The sequence below is a fragment of the Carcharhinus amblyrhynchos genome, chromosome 9 (assembly GCF_965287045.1).
Source record: "Carcharhinus amblyrhynchos chromosome 9, sCarAmb.v2.hapA, whole genome shotgun sequence".
NCBI classification, from domain to species: Eukaryota; Metazoa; Chordata; class Chondrichthyes; order Carcharhiniformes; family Carcharhinidae; genus Carcharhinus; species Carcharhinus amblyrhynchos.
Window position 1 is genome coordinate 60,094,281 of NC_137332.1, and position 23,902 is coordinate 60,118,182.

Genomic DNA, 23,902 nt, shown 5'->3' on the forward strand with positions numbered 1-23,902 from the left:
GGGACCCAAATTCCAATCCCCACCATGGCAAATAGTGAAATTTGCATTCAATAAAAATCTGGAATTAAAAGTCTAATGATGACAATTATTGATTGTTGGAAAAACCCATCTGGCTCACTAGCGTCCTTTTTACCTGGTCTGATCTACATGTGACTCCAGACATACAGCAATGTGGTTGACTCTTAAATGGGCAATAAATGCTGGAAGAAGTCTCACAATGCCAGGTTAAAGTCCAACCAATTTATTTGATAGTAAACTCACAAGCTTTTGGGGTTTGCCCCTTCATGAGGTGAATGGAGAGTTCTGGCCTCAGACAGCATATAACAGCACAGACTGTTTACAGATTACTGTTAAGAATGCGAGTCTTTACAACTAACCTGCTATTCAAATCTTAAAGATGCCGACAACGTGAGTGGAAAGAGCATTAGGCATAGGTTAAAGAAATGTGTATTGTCTCCAGCAATAATAAATGCTGGCCCAGCCAGTGATGCCTGCATCCCATGAACAAATAAATTTTAAAAACTGCCTTTAATAAATAGACAGCTTAACTCAAGCGCTGAACTGCCATTAGATTACAGCCATTTAATTCATTTTACGGTAAAAGTGAAAAAGATTTATAGGGTCCAAAAAGACTCAAACTTACCCTTGTCAACAACGCACTCCTTTTTTAGAGTTTACTCAGTCAGTTCGGAGTATTTTAACGGCTGATTAGCTTCTATTAATCCTTGCAGTTTTTTTTAATTTTAGCGTCACAAGTGGACTTACATTAACACTGCAATGAAGTTACTGTGAAAATCCCCTAGTCAACACACTCTGGCACCTGTTCAGGTACACCAAGGGAGAATTTAGCATGGCTAATGCACCTAACCAACATGCCTGAAAGATGGCATGTGCTGATCACTAGCATGCAGTTTTGGTAGTCACTTTTAAAAGAGTTCCAAATAAATAGACCATATTTATCTTGGGAGGAAAATTTCATAGAATCATAGAGCCTACAGTGCAGAAACAGGCCCTTCGGCCTATCGAGTCTGCACCGACCACAATCCCACCCAGGCCCTATCCCCATATCCCGGCATATTTTACCTGCTAATCCCTCTAACCTAAGCATCTCAGGACACTAAGGGGCAATTTTAGCATGGCCAATCAACTGGCACATCTTTGGACTATTTACTACTATTTTCTCACCCTTTTGCCTTATCCTGGAGATCATGTTGGAGATTTAGGTTACTGGGATATTTCCATGTTCCTTCCAATGAAATGTCACATTCATATATTCTTTCAGAAGGAAATTAAATACCTCTTTGAAGGAGATAAATTAACAAGTGTAGGGCCATACCAAGCAACTCAGAAAAACACAAGTACTTGACCTAATAACACATCACAATAATTCGGGTTATTCTGGTTTCAAAACAAGAGATTCCCATTCATTAATTTTGGTGCAAAATGAACATTTCAAACTACCTTGTGTTCTGCTTCAGCTGGATTGCTACCAGTGGTCACAGCAGCCCAGAGCTACCAGTGGGAAGTAGCAGCCAAGGCCTTCACTCCCAGTCACTCCCTCTGGAAAATGCACGTATGAGCACAACAAATGAGAGTAAGATCATCCCTTGGAATGCCACACATCCAGTAAGCCTGCTGACATACACAATCTGAGATCACGCATACAAAAAATAGCCACTTGGATGCGTGTAGCAAGAGATCCTCACTGAATGAAATTTTACAACAACTCAGCTCCGTCATGAAGGGAGAAGAGAAAGAGAAAATGTTTACGCAATTTCAACAGTAAAACCTCCGCAGCTACACAATTTTAATAACACTGACAATACACTGTACAAGTTGTTCTGTTGGAATCATTCTTTTTCAGACAGATTTGTCTGTGCAATACTCCATACATCATGGTAAGTACTCCAACTTCTAAATCAAAGTGTTGTGGATTCAAGCCACACTCTCAGACTTTAGCTCATAATCAAGGCTGACACTCCAGTGTAGCATTGAGGGAATACTGTATGACTAGATGTGTAGTCTTCTGATGACAGGTGAGACATTAAACTAAGGGCCACTGGTTACTAGCTCCACTGGTTCAAGAAAATGTTGAAATGCAGTTGAGTTACACGAAGAGGAAGGAGTATTCCACCTCTATACCACCACCAAAAGCTTAATGGACACATCACTGTTTGTGGATTTTAAAAATTCATTCATGGGACATGGGCATCACTGGCTGGCCAGCATTTACTGCCCATCCCCAGTTGCCTGAAGGCAATTTAGAGTCAACCACATTGCTGTGGCTCTGGAGTCACATGTAAGCCAGACCAGGTAAGGATGGCAGATTTCCTTCCCTGATTGACATTAGTGAACCAGATGGGTGTTTCTGACAATTGACAATGGTTCATGGTCATCAGTAGATTCTTAATTCCAGATATTTATCAAATTCAAATTCCACCATCTGCTGTAGCAGGATTCAAACCCGGTTCCCCAGAACATTAGCTGAGTTCCTGGATTAAAAGTCTAGGATGATACCACTAGGCCATCGCCTACCCATGGCTATCAATAAAATGACAATCACACTTTCCCAAATGCCAATAAATGTACATCAAAATAGTTGCCTTTCAGAATGTGAGGTGTGAAGTGCAGTGTAACTCTCTTTTTGCTAACCATACCATTTCAGGTAAGTGCTCTTCAGGGGAGCAGAGGCACAGCCACTGCTGCTCTCTTCCTGTACACCTCATGGTAGCCAATTCCAGCAATGTGAACAAGTACACAATCTAGTGACAAAAACAATGTGACTGACAGCTGGAGTAAAAACAGAAAATGCTGGAGAAACTCAGCAGGTCTAACAGCATCTGTGGAGACAGAGAAATAAATCTAATATTTTGAGAGAAATAAGGCTAATATTAATATTTTAATTTTGAGTATTTACAGACTCTCCAACAGAACTCAGTTGATCCAGCACTTTCAGTTTTTATTTCAGATTTTGAACATCCGCAGTATTTTGCTTTTATTAGAGAGCACTCAAGGTTGTTGGGCAGGCAGGAGGGGGGTTTGATGAGGGAAGGAATGAACGAAATTGGAGATGTGAGCAAGGGCCTCTGTATTTTGTAGCTCAACACCTCCCAACAATTAGAACACTCCTGCGGAAAAACAGAATATTTTTTATTTCTCTGACATTTTAATGCAGTTATCAAAGAAAGTTACACCCAAGCCAGCCTCTGTGTACAGTCAGCAAGCCATTAGTCAGCAATTTTCCTCACAAAACATGAGAACTGTACCTCCTTCATACAATTGAATCTATTCATCCACAAATTCATACACCGAGTGACACATCTGACAAAAGTTTCAATTAAGTTCACTACAGAAAAGGTTTCAAAACAACTGACAGTTGAATCCCAATAAACTGACACTACTTCAACTCGACTTGAGCAATTACTCATGTCACATCAACACTAGCACAGTTGAAGCACCACTCTTTTCAATGATCAGTTATAAAAGGTCTATCAAAGGACAAATATAGAACTTTTGTTCCCAGAATAGGACTTATTTTCTTTAAACATCCAGTTCAAACAAAATAGGCCAGTTCCAGTCGCTACTTGGTTTCAGATAAATGTTTTCTCCCTCTTCTTATCTGCCATAATTTGCTTCACCACCCTTTTCGATGATGATGATTCATTACTGGACCACAAGTGCTCTTGGGTATCTTGCCCAAAATGGGTAACCGTCGTGAGTTAGCCTTGTCAAAGTTTAGTTCAGCGGGTACTATAAAGCTGATCCAGACTTAAGTTTGCACCGATGATCCACACACAGACAAGCAAAGCTCTCATGGGTGAGAAAATCTGACTCACTTTCTCTTCCCTACCTCAGGTAAAATTTAGTTTGATTATAGTGTTCACCCAACCACCCATCTCCCCCAAAATATCCAGCTGAATTCAGCCTTTGCCACAAGAATCAAATCTGAGATTCCTGGTCTGTACAGCTCAACTACTTGTGAAGCTGGTGGCGGAGCTATAAAAAAAAATTAATGCATCAAACCATCTGTTGCATGCGTAACACCCGAGTATCAGCCACACAATGCTGTATCAAGTGTTTACTTGCATCACTGATACCATTTCCAAGATACAAGGAGCATAAACACGCTGGCCAGTTGCCTGGAACAATTTGGCCATTCATTATCTCTTACATCAATACAATCCAACCATTGGCTTAAGGTGATGCGGACACTGAAGTGGACAACACAGTCCAATACTGATGTGGCATGATCAGTTCTCAAATTTGTGCAAGGAACTTGGCAGAATTGTTCCCCTTTTCTCCAAGGGTAAAACATTAACTTAACCCCCTCCCCCCTCTCTTTCCAATGTTGATTAATCCACCATACAGTTCCAACTTTCAGTATTTTTATCTCACAAGTCCTTTTTATTAGAACCTGCAAATATGCTCAAGTCAAATTAATGTGTAACAAATGTTGTTCAGCTATAACTACTATCCACTAAAATACGGAGTTGTGGAACCTGTAGGGTTGATTCTTCTCCATTTGCTCTCAGTTCCTTCCCATACTTTACGTGACTCTGCAGGATGTGGGCAACATGCTATTCCCTGTTTATATTTATTAATGTTTCAATAATTCCTTCACACACCTAGCTCATTATGTTCCCAACATTAGAAATTTCTAGGGTAAAATTTTCACAATAGAAGCCTCCCTGACGAATTAATTCCAAACCTCACTCAGTGTCATAGGTATAAGCAATCAAGTATAGAGCAGGAGGTCCCATGTTCAACTCCTGCATTTGTGTTGAGTTAGCTGATCTCAGAAAGAGTGATAAGAGTCACTAAAATTGGCTGCAGCAACTCAGTCAGGAAAAGGAAATTTAACAGCCCCCACCGGAAAGTACACGCGTGATGCTGAAATGATAAAGGCATAATGATTCAAGCGCCAATAAAGTCTAGCAAGGCTCAAAAATAATGAGATCCGCCATCCTGAAGCACAGAAGTGCTGCCGTCTTGTGGGACTGAGCAACCTTTAAGACTGGGGGGAAAGGGGAGAAGGGAAAATTCGACCTGCTTGTAACCCTGTAGTAGCTGCTGCTCAAACATTAGGAATAAATGGCAGGAGGCTATCAATTAATAGTGGATAAGTTTTTAAATGTCACAAAATGAAAGTGAATTATAACGAGCTAACCAGTCCATCATTTTCACAGCAATTTTTACTGAACTGTGCTCAATGATTCAAAGCAATGCGAAATCAGCTTGGCAGTCACCTGTCACAACTAACTGTTACACTGCAGCCAGAACTTATGACAAATTAAACCGCAGCAGCTAAATGGTCTATTTCCAGTCATTATGGTCAAAACATTCCTTCCACAAAATGAAGCTCAAACCTCAAATTCAAACATTCAATTACATACTCCTTACAAGAGTAATGGTATAGTTGGTGCATGTAGCAGAATGTATTACACCAGAAGTACCCGCAATGAGTAGAACTCAAACAGAAAACTGTTCAAAGCAAACTTCTGGAGCTTGATGACATTGCACAGTTGGTAAATGCACCAGAGCAAAGTGAAAGACATGGAAAGTCCACATAGTTTGACAAACAATTTGTCCTGACTTATCTAATCTCCACCAGGCATCAGCATGACAACTCCAAGGATAAGACAACCTCAGAATTGCCAATGGCAACTAAAATCCAAGCTCTGGTGCTGGTGATACTTGCAGGAAGAACTGCATGAGGATAACCAACAGTAATAGAATCTCTATGGTGCAAAAGGAGGTCATTCAGTCCATTGAGTCTGTACCAACTCTGACAAAGCATTTTACCCAGAACCCCTCCTAGCCCCACACGTTTGCCCAGTTAATTCTCTAACTTACACATCTTCAGATACTAAAGGGCATTTAACATGGTCAATCCACCTAATCTGCACACCTTTGGATTGTGGAAGGAAACCGGGACACTTGGAGGAAACGCACACAGACATGGGGAGAAAGTGCGAACACCACAAAGAATTACCCTGGCACCTCCATTCCAGTAAGCCAGGCCTGGGTTCAACCACTGTGCTCTCATTGTCCTATTGCCTGCTGACTTCCACTGCCTAAAATCACAGTTCACAAATAAACCCCTGGACCAGAGTGGTGGGCCTGGTAGATGTGCAGCTATACAACAACCCATATCAATGGTTTGGGATTGGCAGCAAGAAAAGGAACTGACAATTGTATATTCCAATGTTGAATCAAATGATTGGTCTGACAAAATGGGTATATTAAACACCAATCCTGACTAACAGTACCCACATAAGAATGGCAGGGCACTAAAGTTAGATTGATATCACACACATCACAAATTGTGTATCTTACTAAGACCATGAAACAGTTGCATACTCCTACAACAAACAGGACAAAGTGGTGATAAACACCTGTCAACTGCATCTCTTCCAATGGAAGAGATAAACACATCAACCAATAAGGTACTTAAACTTGTGCAATAAGGTATATAACCCAACACACAAGACGGTCTCAAATTCAAATGATCTCTGCCAGTGCAGCTATAAGGATAATTTGTTTTGTAAGTTCCCAGGCCAGAGGCAAAAAAAAACTAAATTAAGACAGGTTCTTGTCCTTAATCATTAGCCAGTGATCTCTCTCAGAAAACGTTCATATATATTCGGCAAAATCTGCCTCTGCTGCCAAATCCACAATCAAGGAGTCCATCAGCACACACAAAGAGCATTGGGGCAAGGTGCTTATTTCTGTTGAGCAAAACCCCTTAAGCTGGAGCTGCACTTGGGTCCCAATTTTGTGGTCTGAGAGAAAGCAAAACAGGAAATCTCTTGCAACGGTAATTTGATACACACACAAGCAGATGTATACAAACCATTAGAAATTTGCATAAAACATCGAGTTGTGCTTGCAATACTAACTCATATAACCATTAGCTCAGTAGCATAACAAGGTCCTGTACAGTACTTCTGCATGCTCAATAAAGGCAATCATTTAAGAAATAAGACAGAAAATTCTCAAAAGTGCTCATAACTTCATTGCAGTGGTAATGTAAGCCTAATTGTGACACTAATAAATAAACATTTTAAACAAGCTTAAGCAGGTCTTGCAGCAACAACAGATGGAAATAGAATCAATGCTGAAGGTCCATTTCCAGTCAGACTTCTCATGAATGGTCCTGGAAACAGGTCACAGACCTGAAACGTTAACTCTGCTTCTCTCTCCATAGATGCTGCGTGATTTGCTGAGTATTTCCAGCATTTTCTGTTTTACTTCAGGCTTCCAACATTCACAATACTTTGCTCTCAAATCACTCAAAGAACAGGAGAATGCAGGCACCCTACTCTGCTGTAGACATAGATGCCCTAGAATGTAATCTACTTAAAATTAGCCATGCATGATACAAACCTATTTACGCTTTGGGCAAAAAGTGCCACCAATATAATATTACATTCAATTACAAAGTATCCAATCCATTCAGAATCATTGGAAAAGCACAATTTTACAGCTCTGACAATCTGTTTTTAGGTACTTCATTCACAACAGAATCTCAAGGTTCCAGTTTTCTACGATTGCCCAAAGACTGTGAAGCTATGTAGGGATGTCTTCTGATCTTCCTATAGAATCACTGGTGATGAGATAGTGAAGGTAACAACAACATTATATAAACTCTGGTTAAGGATGCTGTTCAGCAGTGGCCACCAACACTGAGTTGACCCATTTCTTCCCAAAATCCCTCCCCCCTCTGTGGGAACTAATCATCCAAGTGGACATTCTTAAGACAGGTGCCTAGGCAATGAGATTGGTTTCACAGCCAGGCCCAATCCTTCTCACCAAATGTCCAATTTCCAGTAGGAATCACTACCAGGAGCTGGTTTTACGCTGTTCCAATTGAGAGGTGAGTAGCCCAATTTTAACACCATAACTGTTACCTCAATTAAGAACAGTTAACTCAGCAGACCATGATTAAGGCTGGAAACTTCTGCTTTTATTTTATGAAGTACCAAATGAGATCTTAATGTAAAAGCTAAGTCATTAGGAAAGGTCTGTACTAAGCACCTTCAATTTCTGACTATACAATGTCTGCTTTACACATCTCGAAGTATAACTCTGGCAAAGAGGTAACTTAAATAATCTCTATTTTCTTTCAATTTTTCTCTCAACTTGTAGGCAGTAACTAAAAATAGTATGCAACTTCAATATTGCCAGCGGACCTCTTCACTTCAAGGTTTATGCTACTGTGCAGAGGGACCTGGGGATCCTTGTGCATGAATCACAAAAACTCAGTTTGGAGATGTAGCAGGTGATCAAGAAGGCAAATGGAATATTGGCCTTTATTGCGAGAGGGATGGAGTATAAAAGCAGGGGGGTCTTGCTGCAATTGTACAAGGTACTGGTGAGGCCGCACCTAGAGTACTGAGTGCAATTTTGGTCCCCTTATTTAAGAAAGGATATATTAGCTTTGGAGGGGGTGCAGAGAAGATTCACTAGGTTGATTCTGGAGGTGAAGAGGTTAGCTTACAAGGAGAGATTGAGTAGGCTGGGGCTGTACTCATTGAAGTTTAGAAGGCTGAGGGGAGATCTTATAGAGACATATAAGATAATGAAGGGGCTAGACAGGGTAGAGGCAGAGAGATTATTTCCACTTAAATGGAAACAAGAACTAGAGGGCACAGCCTCAAAATAAGGGTGAGTCAATTTAGAACAGAGTTGAGGAGGAACTTCTCCCGGAAGGTGGTGAATCTTTGGAATTCTCTGCCCATTGAAACAGTGGAGGCTACCTCGTTAAACGTGTTTAAGTCACAGGTAGATAGATTTTTGACCAATAAAGGAATTAAGGGTTATGGGGAGCAGGCAGGTAAGTGAAAGTGAACCACTATCAGATCAGTCATGATCTTATTGAATGGCAGGGCAGGCTCGAGGGGCTAGATGGCCTACTCCTGCTCCTATCTCTTACGTTCTTATATATTCTTCCTGTGCTCCTGAGCCATTCACACATCTGGGTAACAACTTAAGACTTCAATCAATTAACCTTTTGTAAAAAAGGATTCCAAGGACCATGTGGCTAATTGGAGCACCATAATAGCAAACTCACCAAGAGGTTCCAAGCCAATGTCTTCCAGGTTGATGTCCCTCAATCCCACAAAAACAATGTATTTCAGCAATAAGCTGCTGAGACTCGGACAACATTTTATCAACCTAATGGCTTTTGTTTTTGCTCAAAATTGACAAGTCTTGTCAGTAACTGCCAACTTTTGCTTTCAAAGCTATTCACCTCAGGAGTTATTCTATTACAAAGAAACACATTTCCATGAAAGTTACCCTCTTTAGGCAGCCTGATATTCACAGCAGACTAAACAGAATTTGGCAAAATTTGCAGTTAAGCCGTGATTTATATAGGATCACAGTAAGAAGTCTCACAACACCAGGTTAAAGTCCAACAGGTTTATTTTGAATCCCCAGCTTTCGGAGTGCTGCTCCTTCACCAGGTGATCTGACTCACCTGATGAAGGAACAGCGCTCCGAAAGCTTGTGATTCCAATTCTTACTGTGCCCATCCCAGTCCAACGCCGGCATCTGCACATGATATTGAATCACAGCATCAAATCACTACAGTGCAAAAGGAGGCCATTCGGACCATCAAGCCCTATCCCATAGCCCCCAGATATTTACCCTGCTAACCCCCAACACTGAGGATCAATTTAGCATGGCCAATCAACCTAACATGCACATCTTTTGGATGTGTGGGAGAAAACTGGAATATCCTGTGAAAACCAATGCAGACACAGGGAGAATGTGCAAACTCCACACAGGTAGTCACCCAAGGCTGGAACTGAACCCGGGTTTCTGGTGGTGGGTCACCATGCTAATGTATAAACAACTATAGTAGTGAATGCACTGACATTTAGTGTAATCTAGAGTTCTATCAACACATTCCACTTTTATTTGGTTAATGTAATGTCCTCTGTTATGGGTTGTGGGTTTTACACAAAAAGATGTGGTCTGCATACATAGATTCAAACTAACAGCAGATTTATTCTAGGAAGTCTTGTCTGTACGAGTACAAACAAAGTAAAACAGCAGCCTTTGCAAACATCCTAATGACATCATCAAATCATGTGATCAGCTTTTAAAGTAATCAGCAACCAATTAACAATATAACACGTAACGCAAATCAAATTCTAAAAACCGTAAGAAATGAAAGTTGCCCAACCTTTCCTACTAATGGAGTTCCAACACAGGTTACATATAGAGAATAATTAACAACGTTGAACTGCATTTTTCTCAAGTACTGCAGAACATGTGTGACACTTTGCAGTATATATGCTTCAACACCTTTTCCAACAAGTTTGGTAAACTATTGTTACTCAACGAGTCACTTTAGCCTAGCTCCAACCACTCCGTTCCACCTGCAGTTCAGTTAATCATAAACAGGTTGTCGTCACCTGGCCAACAAATAAAACCTCATGCCAGGGTTATAAATTTTCTAGGCTTTAGCATAGTGCTGCTGGGAAAGTGCAGCTCTTACTCTTACACAGGGACAGTGACTTTACTTCATGTTCCATTAGCAAGCAGGTGAGAGAATAGAGGCCAACTCAGAGTTGAACAAGAGACATACCAACATTTATCATCAGGCTACACAGCACACCAAACAATGGTGACAGTATGACCAGGCCTTACCTACTAAACAGCTCTGCACAATTTTAGCAGATATCCTGTGCATCTGTTTATTTTTTTAAAATACTGTCTACATAAGCTTCTGTTCAGACCCGACCATTTAATTTGAAGTACAGCCGTAAGCGAAACGAATCAATTTTTGAGACAGCCTTATGCACACTAGCGTGATAACATTTTCCAAAATAAATGACTCCCACAAAGACAGCTTGCTCTTGTAGCACAAGCTTTATACTGAGGAAGCAGCTTGTACTATTTATCATTCACTATCGCTGACATACTAAGTCAAGACATCCCAGTACCCAAGTATTAACTATGCAGAGCATGTGTCAGCAGACAGTCGAACCCATCAACAAAAGCAGTCATTCAGCAAGGAAGAGCAAAGCAAACTAAAAATCTGTTACAAACTCTGCTCCAATATGCATCTCATTTGAGCTCAATCCAAAATCGCCAAGTGCCTTCAAAAACTGCTCATGTCGGATTGTAAAATATTGAAGTCTCTATCTTTTTTTTTAAATCACAAGGTCAGTTTTAAAACTATACTTTTGATATGCTTAAAAATTATTTCCATTCTGCAGCAAACGTTTCCAATAGATTTTCCTTGCACACAAAAATCACCAATGTGCGATACTGTGAGTTTAAACACTAGATCTTAGATCAACACAAGTTTATCCTGAGCTCTTTCACTGTACTGACATGCTCCAGGTGCCTACACGTACCAGACATAGAAACGATAACTAATAGGTAACAGTGGCAAATGATCTTTCCTCTGAAGAGACCAGAATTCAAGGTTTATGTAAAACTATGACAAATTCAATGCAACTCAAATGCCTTAAAAAGTTTATTTTAAAACAAAGCACACAATTTTATCGCAATTTTTTGTCAAACCTTTTTTAATTTGCATAGTATGACAAAGCAGGGTCTTCACAAGCAGCACCCAAAGCAAGTCTCTATTTATTCAAGTCAGAAAGCCACAAATCATTTTTAAAATAGCCACTAATAAAATATTAAGATTTATATTTCACGGGATTTTAGAACTATAACTCACCCAAAAGAATCTGCAAACTAGTATCGATGTCAATTTGAGACAAGACATTCCATTTGGCAGCTATTCTCTTGCACGCAACAGAATTATTTAAACCTACAGTTATTCACAGGAATTAAGAGAACTCACATAATCATGGAAGGCTTTTGCTTCACTTGAATGTTCACATGTGTCTCGTCTTTCAGGAGCTGCACAGTAAAGGTCCCAAAATACACTGGGGGAGGAAGAAAAATGTTCTGTTACTATTTCACCTATTCTCAATGCAAAAGATAATATACTCCAGGCATGTACATGCAAAACACAAGTGTTCCGTTAACAAAGATCATTAGGTTGCAATCCACTGTGCTCAAGAGAATACAGGGCTCTCAATGATAAACTAAATACAGGATGTATACTGGTAGCAAAACCACAAAAACAAGTAGTTCATAAATTCAAAACTTTAAAAAGCAGCAGAATGAAAAGACAATTCAGTTTATAATATTTACAACAAACTGACAGGTAAAAAAGCAATATAACTTAGACTGAGTGACAATCAAATAAATGGATGCTCATATTAGTTGACTGCAAGTAGTAACTCCAAGGAAACAAGTTACAATTCTAACCCATAGCTTCTCTCAAGGCATCTGCTCATTCATATTGTGAGCTGCACATTCACAAATCCCCAGGTTCCGCCCCAGGCCTGTACCTGCAGGTGCTCAACTTAAACATTTACCTGACTGAACCCGTAAATTTGCAAACTAGTCAGTCATTATTCCATATAATTAGTGTCCCGTTGACAGCTCTCCAACTTGTACTATATATAATTCACAGCCATCAAAATGAAATCCTGCCTTATCTTAAGCAGACCTACTTGTAAGAGATCCTAATTACTAGCAATTAGGGACAGATTATCGTAAACATGATTTAAAAAACTGATTTCCACTCCCCACCTTTTTGTCAGAAATTCCAACCCTCTCCGAATCCGCTACAGGAAGCGCACATTCATATTGAGCTACAATTCCAAAGGCACCAGCATCTCCTGAAAGACTAAACAATCCATCTGAACAGTAACAATAAGCTATTCCACCAAATGTGTCTCAGCAAAACCCTTCATAAAACCTCAGTTTATCCTTAGTTATTTCACAAACACACAAATTAGGTAAACATAGAAGACAGCCATTTTGCCATTCGGTTCATTCACAAAACCTACAATCTTCTTTGTGTCTGCCTCTTGACCGACTCCCATGCCATCACCACTTAGGTTTGCCTCCACACTTCCAGTGGGAGTTTATGCTTAACAATCAGTAACTCTAGCTGGTTCTACTGCTCCCTAGCCTGAGGACAACTATAGCACCCCATCACTTAGGCCAAGATTAGCAGAAACGCAAATTAAACCTGATCCATATGGCTCAATCTCACTCCAGACAGTGCATCAAGAAGGTTAGATGTACTAATCATTAAAAATATTAAACATTTTTTAAACAACTTGCTCCCAGGCCTGTTGCCTTTCAGCCTGCTCATAGGTTATAGATCATTAGGCAAACCTTACCATCTTCATTCAACCCCTCTCTAAAACATTGCCATTGCACTCTGCATGAGTGCTTAGCCTATCATTTTTGTTTTGTAGACTTAATAAGAACCTTTGTATCAAAACCTTCCAGTGCAAGTAAAATATGATCATGTGATTCCCACAATTATGCAGAATGCGTAATAACAGATTCAATTAAGTCCAAAGAGATTTTAAAATCTATGTAGAAATCCCACAGCTTCTAAACATTGCTGGGGGTGTCTAAAGCACAGTTTTAAGTCAATCACTCTTCTAAAACAATAAATGGATTGATCAGTAGCAAATTCAATACATCTTTTGACTTCTAACAATAGATGAACCCATACAATATTCATTAGTACAACACTCAAACAGCCAAATTAGTCACTAGATGTCACAATCCTTGTTCCACTGAAGACTCAAGCTTTTTAACAACATATACAAGAATCAAAGACCCTGAAGTCTGTAATTGAGGTGAACAAACTGTCACTATAGATTCTCCAAAAAAAATTAAGACAAACTGCTAAGATGTCACAAAAAAGCTCTTTTAAAATGATGCACTTTGCACAAATAGAAAACTACAATCCTGTATCAACTTTCACCATCATTACTATAGTCCCTCAAAAGAGAGGCTTTTAGTAAAAAGAGAGAGAAAATGGTAACTAGCACAGATTAAAATAGAATTTTAAGTCCTCTCCAACAGTTTACCGAGTAGCAGACTGGTAGTGTGCCAGTTCAGTTTTCAGCCAACTGAAGAAAACAGTATATGAGGACCAGAATCTCAAACTCAACACTAGGGTCATGGTTTATCAGGCAGCAGTATTCCCCATGCTACTACATACAAATATATGAATTGGGAGCAGCAGTAGGCCATTTGGCACATCATGCCTGCTCGCTCCACTATTCAATAGGATCATGGGTGAACTGATTGTGGCATCAACTCCACATTCCACCTACCCTCGATAATATTTGCCTCTCGTGATCCTGCCTCCACTGCTCACTGAGGGAGATAATTCCAAAGTTCACAACCTCAAGAAAACATTTCTCATGTCCACCTTAAATCGTTCCCTAGTTCTAGTCTCTCTGAAAAGGGCTACATCCTTTCAGCATCCACCCTGTCAAGTTCCCAAAGAATCTTGAATCTTTTAATAAAATACAGCTACAGCTCAACCTTTAAAACCATTATTCCTACAAGACTCATCTCCAGACTTTGTGACCTGAGGCTCAACTCATCCCTCTGGAACTTGATCCTAGACTTCCAAATCGCACTCAGCAAGGATAGACAACAACACTCCCTCCACAATCATCCTCTCAACACCAGTGCCCCACAAGGCTGTGTCCTCAGCCCTTACACACCTTTGACTGTCTGTCCAAATTTCCCTCCAACTCGATTTTCAAGTTTGCTGATGACACCACCACTGTGGGTCGGATCTCAAATAAAGACAAGACAGGGTACAGGAAAGAGATAGAGAATCTGGCACGATGACAATAATGTCTCCCTCAATGTCAACAAAACAAAGGAGATAGTCATCAACTTCAGGAAGCAGAGTACAGAGCATGCCCCTGTCTACATCAATGGGGATGAAGTAGAAATGGCCGAGAGCTTCAAGTTTGAAGGTGTCCAGATCCCCAATAACTTGTCCGGGTCCCTCTATTCAGATACTATAGTTAAGAAAGCATACCAACGCCTCTACTTCCTCAGGAGATTAAGGAGATTTCGCTACAACTCTCACCAATTTCTACGGATGCACCATAGAAAGCATTCTTTCTGGTTGTATCACAGCTTGGTATGGCTCTAACTCTGCCCAAGATTGCAAGAAACTACAAAGGGTCATGAATGAAGCCTAGTCCATCACTCAAACCAGCCTCCCATCCATTGAAACTGTCTACACATCCCGCTGCCTTGGAAAAACAGCCAGCACCCCACATTCTATTCCACCTTCTTCCATCAGGAAGATACAATCACGTACCAATCGACTCAAAAACAGCTTCTTCCCTCCTGCCATCAGTCTTTTGAATGGATCTAACTTGCACTAAGGTGATCTTTCTCTACACCCTCTGACCGTAACACTACAGTCTTCACTCTTTTCCATGTATACTATGCTTTGTCTGTAGTGTGCAATAATACTTTTTACTATACACTAATACATGTGACAATAATAAATCAAATCTAATCAAATCAAAATTACCACTTAATTCTTACAAACTCCAACGGATACAGGCCCAGCCTATCCAACCTTTCCTCATAAGATAATCTCCTTCATCCCCAGTCAAGTGAACCTTCTCTGAACTGCCCTTAACACATTTATATCCTTTCTTAAATAAAGCGACCAAACTGTACACAATACCCTACATGTGGTCTCACCAATGCCAACTCAATTCCATTTGCCCTCCTAATCATTTGCCGTAACTGCAAACTAACTTTCTGATCTGTGTACCAGGACAGACATATCATTCTTTATATCTCAGTTCTGCAACCTCTTTTCATTTAAATAACATGCTGCTTTTCTTTTGTTCTTGCCAAAGTGGATTCATTCACCTTTTCCCACATTCAACTCCCATCTGCCAATTTTTTGCCCACTCACTTATCTATGCCCCTTGGAAACTCAATGTTCTCTTCACAACCTTCTTTCCTACCTATTTGTGCTTATATGCTTCAGATACTTTAACTTACAGCAGGCACCACAAAACACTGGAGAATCACCACCTGTGATACGTTTGCAAGATTCTACAAATCTAATGGCAAGACATTCCCTCCAGCAGCTGCCCCAAAACCAACTTGTCCAATATTGAGGTGCTAATCACTCAAAACCAGCTCCGTTGGGCAGGACATCTAGTTCACATGCCTGATACCAGATTCCCAAAGAACTGTTCTACTTGGAACTCGGTTGTGGTACGAGACACCCAGAAGGACAGCAGAAATTGGTTCGGGGTGTCCTCAAAACATTCCCAAAGAAGTCAAATATCCACAATGCCTTATGGGAGACACTGGTTTGTCATCAACTAAATTGGGAAAAGTTAATTCAGGAAGACACTATCAGAAGGAGTGCACAAACCTCCAAACAACTCATCCATCCACCCCTTCAAGCAGCATTTGTCAGACTTATCAATCATCTTGTGTAGAAGCAAATCATCCTCAACCCTGAAAGATAGCCTAACAGACAGAATATTCATACATTCAGCCTGGAAGATCCTAGACTTAATGCTAATTTGGCCAATCCTGGGATAGCAACTGATGTGGTAGAATTGGCTTCAACACCCTTTGGCTAGGCTGAGGGGTGAAAACCAGATATGCCGTTGCCAACTTTTTAGTAACCTCCGCATATAAAGATAATAACTTATTACGTTCCTATATAAATGCATATAAAACTAAAGGATATTTTAGTGACTTGGGAATGGGCAAGGAAGAGTGATATCGTCTGTACTGTCCAATATTCCATATCAGTAAATCACACTGCATGGAAGATATGGGCCCCAAATTTGATTGGTTGTGCAGCCAGGACCAAATGATATGGTATGGAGCTACCCAGCACAAGCAGATATCCTGCCCATGAAGGGCAGGGTTAGAGGTATCTAACAAAAGCAGATATCTTGACAATGAAGGGGGGGTGGGGGTGGGGGATGATGCAAGGGTTCGAAAATAGAAAATGGTTGAAGATGATCACTTGGACTTTGTTCAGGAACCTGAGAATCAGGCCCAGTGACTGATACAAGCAAGCCAAATACTGTAAATTACTTAAGGCTGGCCAAAACTATACATGTACAACTAAGTATACAAACAAATGCTTATCAAACTATAATTCTATGACAGGTTACAAAGTTGCACAGAAACAAGTTGCTCCACGTCAAATAACTCTGACAATGGGTCACCTAGACTTGAAATGTTGGTTCTACTCTCTCTCCACAGATGTTGACATTTTCTATTTTTGTTTCAGATTCCAGCATCTGCAGTAGTTCGTGTTTTATCAAAAAACTGTTTATTCAGAAGACAATTTTACACAAGATGGGCTAGTGACAGACATCAGTTATGTATATAGTATGGAATTCCCAATTCACTTTAAATATGTCCAGCATAAAATTCCCTTGCATTGTTCCCACCCCCATATATCCATAAACAGCTGCCATTCCCTCTTTTAGTTCCAGCAGGACTGTGTGGGTGGCTGCTAAGCTACAATCAGCATCACTCTGTAATCAGTTAATAGAAGGAACGCCACTTTGGGGACTCCTCTCAATTTTTCACTCAAGATATTTAACTGCACCTTGGAGGTCGAATCCAGTCCTGAATGAATTCTTAGCCCTCTTGGCTTTTCTGTCCAAGACAATATATTGAAAAGTCACTGAAAAATTCCACAGTTCTCTAGCACCCCTCTGTCCTCAAAGCAGAAGAACCACCATCTGGTCCTATCCTATTAGACAACAAGCCAACAGGCAAACTAATCCCAATAAAGTAATTCTGTTGTGAAACAAGCCAGAGAATAAATAGATTCCAGCTTCAAACCCCCTGTCCGTAATAGGTTGTACCTCAGGTGGGAACGACAGCAATCTTTCCAGAGAAGAGGGGGCGGCATTGGGAGATGTTAATTAACTAGCCACAGTGCTCAATCAACACACTAACTCCTACTTGAAAACGGGCATGTGTGGACATCGGACAAATACCCAAAACTTGTCTGTGATACCATTCATGGTTAAATATTCTGCCAACACAAGTTGAGGCTCCCACATGAAGAATGGCTACTTGCAAGAGGTTTTGGAAAATTGTTGCCACCTGTGGAACCACACCTCAGCAAGAGACAAAATATGAAATAAATGGGAGAAAAATTGAAGGTTGATTTTCTTCTTAGTTCGTAGGATGGGATTCAACTTGCAAGCTGCAGTTCTGCACTGAACCAACAAAATTGTCCATCGGTTCCAATCGCCTATCAAAACACAGCTAGGTTTTCAATCCATTTTAAGAAAGTAACAATAGCCCTAAGAGTATGATTTTAAAAAAATTAAACCTACCTAATAAAACAGACGTAACTGTCCACCACATCTGGAGAATACTATATTTTTTTCTTGTAGGTCTTAAAACCTACAGCAAAGCAACCAGAGTTTGCCCACTACCCAGTACTGTATCGTGGGGGGGGGGGGGGGAGAGATTGTGGTTGGAGAAAGAGGGGCCATCCACACAAGTAAAATATCTGTCTGCAATAACTGCAAAATGATCTCATCCACACTTGAAATCCTAGCATATGGCTGCGTGGCTCACGATGCAATTTGGAAAATAACCCATAAAAGCTGTATTTTTAAAAAATGCACAGCCAACAAGTAACGAAAGGACGTTTAAATCAGCACCAAAACTTCCGATTTTATCAAAGAGATGCCTGTTGCTACTACAGCTCTTTTGTGTTGATCCCATTATCTGCGTTTTTTTGGTACAATGTTGCCAAAAAAGTTCCAAGAGAAAACAGAGAATCAAAGTATCTATATTTATCACATAGAACGATGATGGGAACTCTGCACAAGCCCAATGTGGGACACTTAAAATTATCCACTTACCACCACCAGGAGTGTAAAAACCCAGGAGGTTCTCCTAATGTAATATTTTTCTCCCATCGTATCTGCAAAATAAAAACAAAAAAAACACTCAGAAGTAGTACAGGAGAAAATGGGAGGGGGGGGGTGGGTGGAGAGAGAGGGGAACGAGGGCAGGCTGCATTCAGAACTAGTCAGCTGAATAGATTTTTTTTTGTTTTGTAGCCACAATAAATGGCAAAAGGTTAACACAATTCAAAATGGAGGCGAGATTGTCCGCCTGAGAAACAAAGGCTAAAGCGGAGTGATGGAGACATGCAGTTACCTCTGAGAGGAAGGTCTGTGCAGATTTCTGTGCCCCGACATGAAGCAGATATTCGTACACGTACAGAGCCAACCTGCGGGCGAAGGAGACACAAAGGGAGCCGGTTACAAGGTTTCTATTTATTACAGCGGGAATGCAGAAAGAGAGAGCAAAGAGGGGAGCTGGGGGTTTGTCAGCGAGCGGCGCTGCACCCAGCCAGCCCCGCCGGACACAATGTTTCATTCAGTTTCTTTAAAGACGCGGAAACGCACAGCGTGCGAGTCAAAAACAAATAGAAATAATGATAAGGATGAAAAGCGATTTAATCCCCGGGATCTGCAGCGGCCGCTGTCTGGCCCCGGGGAGCCAGTAAACGGTGGGCAGGTTTCTTCATTTCCACAAGTAACAAAAAAAATTAAAACTTACTTTTCTCGAGCCTGCCCGTCCGAGGGCACCGCCGAACCTTTGCTTTTGGCGAACATGCTTTTTTTTGGGGGAAGGAGCTGCCTGGCGTCGGGCACCTGTCAAACCATCAAACCCGGGGCGACCCCATCGCCGCGTCCGCGCACGCAGCCCAGCCCCGGCAGCGGAAAGGGCGGTCCCGGCTCCGCCCCCCAGACCCCCACGAGCCGGAGTGACAGGGGGCGCCAGCCAATGGCCGCCAGAGGCTGCGCGTCAATCTCTCCCGCCAGCCTATCGGCGGCTTCGACGCCACGTCAATCAGCCCCGGGCGGCCCTCCCGCTGCGCCAATCAGACGCAGGCAGGTGGGCGGGTGTTTCCCGCTGGAGTGACTGGCCAGTTTGGTTACAGAGGCGGACTGCGCTGATTGGTCGCCGGCTCAGATACATCGGCGCGGGGAGCCTGGAAACCGCGTGCCCAGGAGTTTCTAAAACCCCCCCCTCCTCCTCTGCTATTCCGGGCTGGGGCGGCATTCCCCCTACTCGGCGGCTGCTGTAAAAACCTGGGACGGAATACTACACAGAGTCCCAACAGAAATTAAACACAATCCCATTGTTAACGCTGGATCATTTTTCCTATGACATTCAGTTTTGTTCTGGTTAAGCCTTCTGAGATACTGCATTTTTTCTAGTAATTTCCCCGTAGAAATTGGTGCTTTATCGTTGCTTAATTGAAATACATCTCCCTTGCTTTAACAAAGTCGACCTCCCCCCACCCCCTCGGGCAATGAAAACGAGATGCTAGGTTCATACAGAGTTAACTGCAGATATGTGCAAAACCCGATTCCGATTACTCGCTTTTAAAATCAATGTTGTAAAATCCCAGCTCATGAACAAAAGCGCATGCAACGCATGTGCTTCAGGTAAAAATACAACGAGCGGGAGAGGCAATTAGCCCAGAACTGTGTAAAAGTCATTCATAATTCGCGATGTTTTAATAGCTTTATTTTTCTGTGGCGGAATATTTTTTGCTCCTTTTTTAAGGTTCCCTTGTGCGAATACGAGAACGAGAAATGCAACAGTTTGGAACTGATCGAAACCGGTTTGCATACACGTGATGTGCAGTAGTTTTCCATTCAAATGGACCTGATCCTATAGATTGCAACTCATTCGGGAAGAGAACTGCCTGGGAAGCAGCGCTGTTCCCCAGTTTACTAAGTCCTAGATGGTAACGATATCAGACACTCACCCAACGTGAGTGGAAAAGCCCGGACCATCCTATGCAAAATCAATGCGAGGTTTAACCGTCTAGACCTTATGATCAACTTCTTGAGCTTCCAGAATGGTTTAGTAAATTATTCAGAAACCGGCTTCCTGTGTGTATAAACATATGTGGATTAATTGGTCAATTCTGTGACTACAACCAGATTTATCGTTTGAATCTATGCATTTTGCATTGGATCGGATTCTAAGTTTATTCGCGGCGTGTTTTTGTACAAGGTCTGTTTATATGTAACCGCGTAACTTTAATGAAATGCAACCCATTTAAAACGCTACATTACGAATACTGTTTACACAATAGTCAAAACCATCCCCTTTTTAAATTCTCAGTTTATAATTTGAATTGATTACCTTTGTGAATAATGACTTCAATGGTACGTTTTTAAGAAGAAAGGCAAAAAAATCTCAAATTGTATCCTTTTCATTTTAAATCAGGCGTCAGTATTAAATGTACCTATCGCACACAGGTCCAAGACATCAGGATTTGTTTGGACAACTTAAAATGCTATTTTTTAGTGAATTAGTGCTTACGGAGTCTGCACTCAGATGTGTACACACAGGCTAAAAATACTGATTGTCATTTGCATAACCACAGCCCCACACAAGCTGCAACTGAATGCCAGAACAGTACTGTGATGCTATTTTCCAAACTCACCTATTAAAGTCGTCTAGCACAACATTCCATGCAGCATAGGGGAAATACTGCTATTCTGACAAAAACTCTGCGTCTGGAACTTGATCTCTTTTAACAATCTTACTGTGTTTTCAATAATTTAGCTTTACTTAACATTTCTCATGTTTTCAATTTTTCACATTTGAGTTAGCAGCACTCCTGTAAATGGTCAGAAAAAACTGGGTACTTTGGTTTCGTATTTTATTTTTAAAGTACAGTACCCATATTATTTTATAAACCTGTAATTTAAGCACAAAATTTAAAAGCAGGCTTTAAGGCCAGTGATGAAATAAGTGGGGGGATCACAAGAAGTATTTGCATGATATTTGTTCAGCTAAATAATCTCCAAAGTCCTCTAAGTGTCATCGTTGCTTGATTCCATGCAACTTCTGTGTAAACATTCTCCTTAGGGATGGGTTTTAACTATGGAAGATTCAGGATCAGCCTATCCTTTCTGGCAGATTCAACAACTTGTTACACAAGCCAGAGATGTGCACAGTGTGCCAGGGCACTATTATTACTGTGTTTGGCAAGCCCAGCATTGGAATTTGGAAGGCCCCTGTCCCTGGAGCCTGAGACTCTTCGGTATTGCTTCCAGATTCCTCTTAAAGAAGTGGGGCTGTAATCGGACAGTCAATTCACTCATGTCCTAAATAATTTTAGCCCTTAAGATCCAACAATACTCCTTCATGCTAAATGTTATGGATCATACTGTGGGAGGAGAGAGTGCCTCAAATGAGACAAATGGAATCTATATTTTGATGAATTTCTCAATAGTTTAGTTTTGAAAATTCTTACACCTGATGTTTGGTTTAATAGATTTGAGACCAAGAAAAGAAAAGGAGCATGTGATCTTCAGAATGCATTCATTGGCCAGCAAAACAATTACAAATAACTGTGACCAGAAATAAATAAATGATTAATTAATTAATAGATAGCTTTATTGGTCTTTAGACAAAACCAAAATTTCCAAGCCATACCCATTGCAGGCATTGTATCCATACAGATCTAAGAGCTTTTCAAAGATTCAGCATTACTTTTTTCTCAAGCCCTAAAACTGCTTGTGTAGGTAAATGGAACTTAGAACAACATTCATACATCTCATTTTCTGTGCAAAATTAATTATTGGTGAGGATGTCAAGTCCCTGGGATATTAAAGGTGGTAATTAGTCCTATGTCTTCCCCAGGAACACATTATTTATCTGTTTTCAGACAGGTTTTCAAAATCCTTTTGGCAATGGATAGATGCATACATTGCAATGCCTCCTTGAAAATGAGAGAAAAAAAGACTCTATACTGTTGCTTTCTAAACTTTGAAAGCAAAATCACACAGTTGTTCTTTCATGACTTAAAGTGCTTACTTGTCAAAGCATGAGATTGTATACAGTCATGATCTTTGTGACTTTTTTCTGTGCAGTTCTGCTTAGTCTTTCACTTCTAGAAATGATCTATTAGTTACACAATTTTATGGATGACTAAAAGTAATCTTCAAGTCCTTGCACTTGCTTCTACACTGTGTGTCTCTTTGGATGTCTTTTCAAAGTGCAGTATTTATATAATGCAGGATGTGAGTTTCAGCCATCACTGGAAGTCCTGAAACACAAATCAAACCAATGAAATCCAAAGATTTTGCCAGTCTTTCGCTGTTTGACTCTTAGCTATCTTTCATTCTACTGGTCATGCTATTCAATGAATACAGTCATTCAACAGAAGATTGAAATAATTGATTCCATAAATCTCTTCAATTGGAGCCTCTACAGCCAGTTCAACACCAAGAACTAAGCAACTGCAGGTAACAAATGAGCTTAGAAACTCAATCTTAAACAGCGGTGACTTCTTTAGTTTATTCAAACATCACTGCGCATTCTTATCTAAATTTCTTGCAGCTCTCTCATTGTCCCACAATTTCCAAAGTTTCCAGAAGATCTAAGTCAATTATACTGCCTGCGGCTCTATTAATAAAAGTTCAATCAAGCCCAGGAAGGCAGTGATCAGTTTATATTTTCAAAACATGTCATGCAGATACAAATCAATGTACACAGGTTACGGAGGATTGTGTTTTCATTAATGAAAATATGTGTTGATTCCCTATTATTTTTATTCAGAACACCCTTCACTATCAAATGTGCACAACTTGCCTTGTGTCCCACGATATTTTGTCAGTTTTCATTCTCAAAATTACTTTTTTCTCTGTTTTTTTTCTTCTAACAAATATATTTACACATTAGTTTATACTTTAAGTGGAGGGATCCTCGCAAACTTTGATATTTTTGCAAACTGAGCATTCCAGATAGGGACTCTCCAAAGCTGGTGCCTCTTTGAAATATTATATATCTATTGCTCACTGGTTCTGGAATTGGGGAGTTGAGAACAAACCACAGATTCAACGAGGCTGCCCAAGGTCAGTCCAGGGTTCACATCTCCATGTTCTGGCGTAACCCACCTATCACGTTCAGAAATGTGTTTGTCTAGCAATCAAGGTCACTTTCAATCACAATCAAAATTTCA

The 23,902-nt window shown here is 40.6% G+C and overlaps 1 protein-coding gene across 8 annotated transcripts in view; it reads right to left on the bottom strand.

The window, feature by feature from the left end:
- Nucleotides 1-19,620, bottom strand: part of ssbp3a (single stranded DNA binding protein 3a) — a 164,292-nt gene extending 144,672 nt beyond the window's left edge. For all 8 annotated transcript variants that reach the window (XM_080195786.1, XM_080195788.1, XM_080195782.1 and 5 more), the window contains exons 1-4: nt 19,468-19,620; nt 19,063-19,135; nt 18,762-18,823; nt 11,828-11,912 (exon numbers count right to left, since the gene is read on the bottom strand). In XM_080195786.1, coding sequence (XP_080051912.1) covers nt 11,828-11,912; nt 18,762-18,823; nt 19,063-19,135; nt 19,468-19,523 — 276 coding nt within the window. In that variant the 5' untranslated portion in view covers nt 19,524-19,620. The remainder of the gene's footprint in view (nt 1-11,827; nt 11,913-18,761; nt 18,824-19,062; nt 19,136-19,467) is intronic.
- Between the last annotated feature and the right edge of the window lie 4,282 nt (nt 19,621-23,902).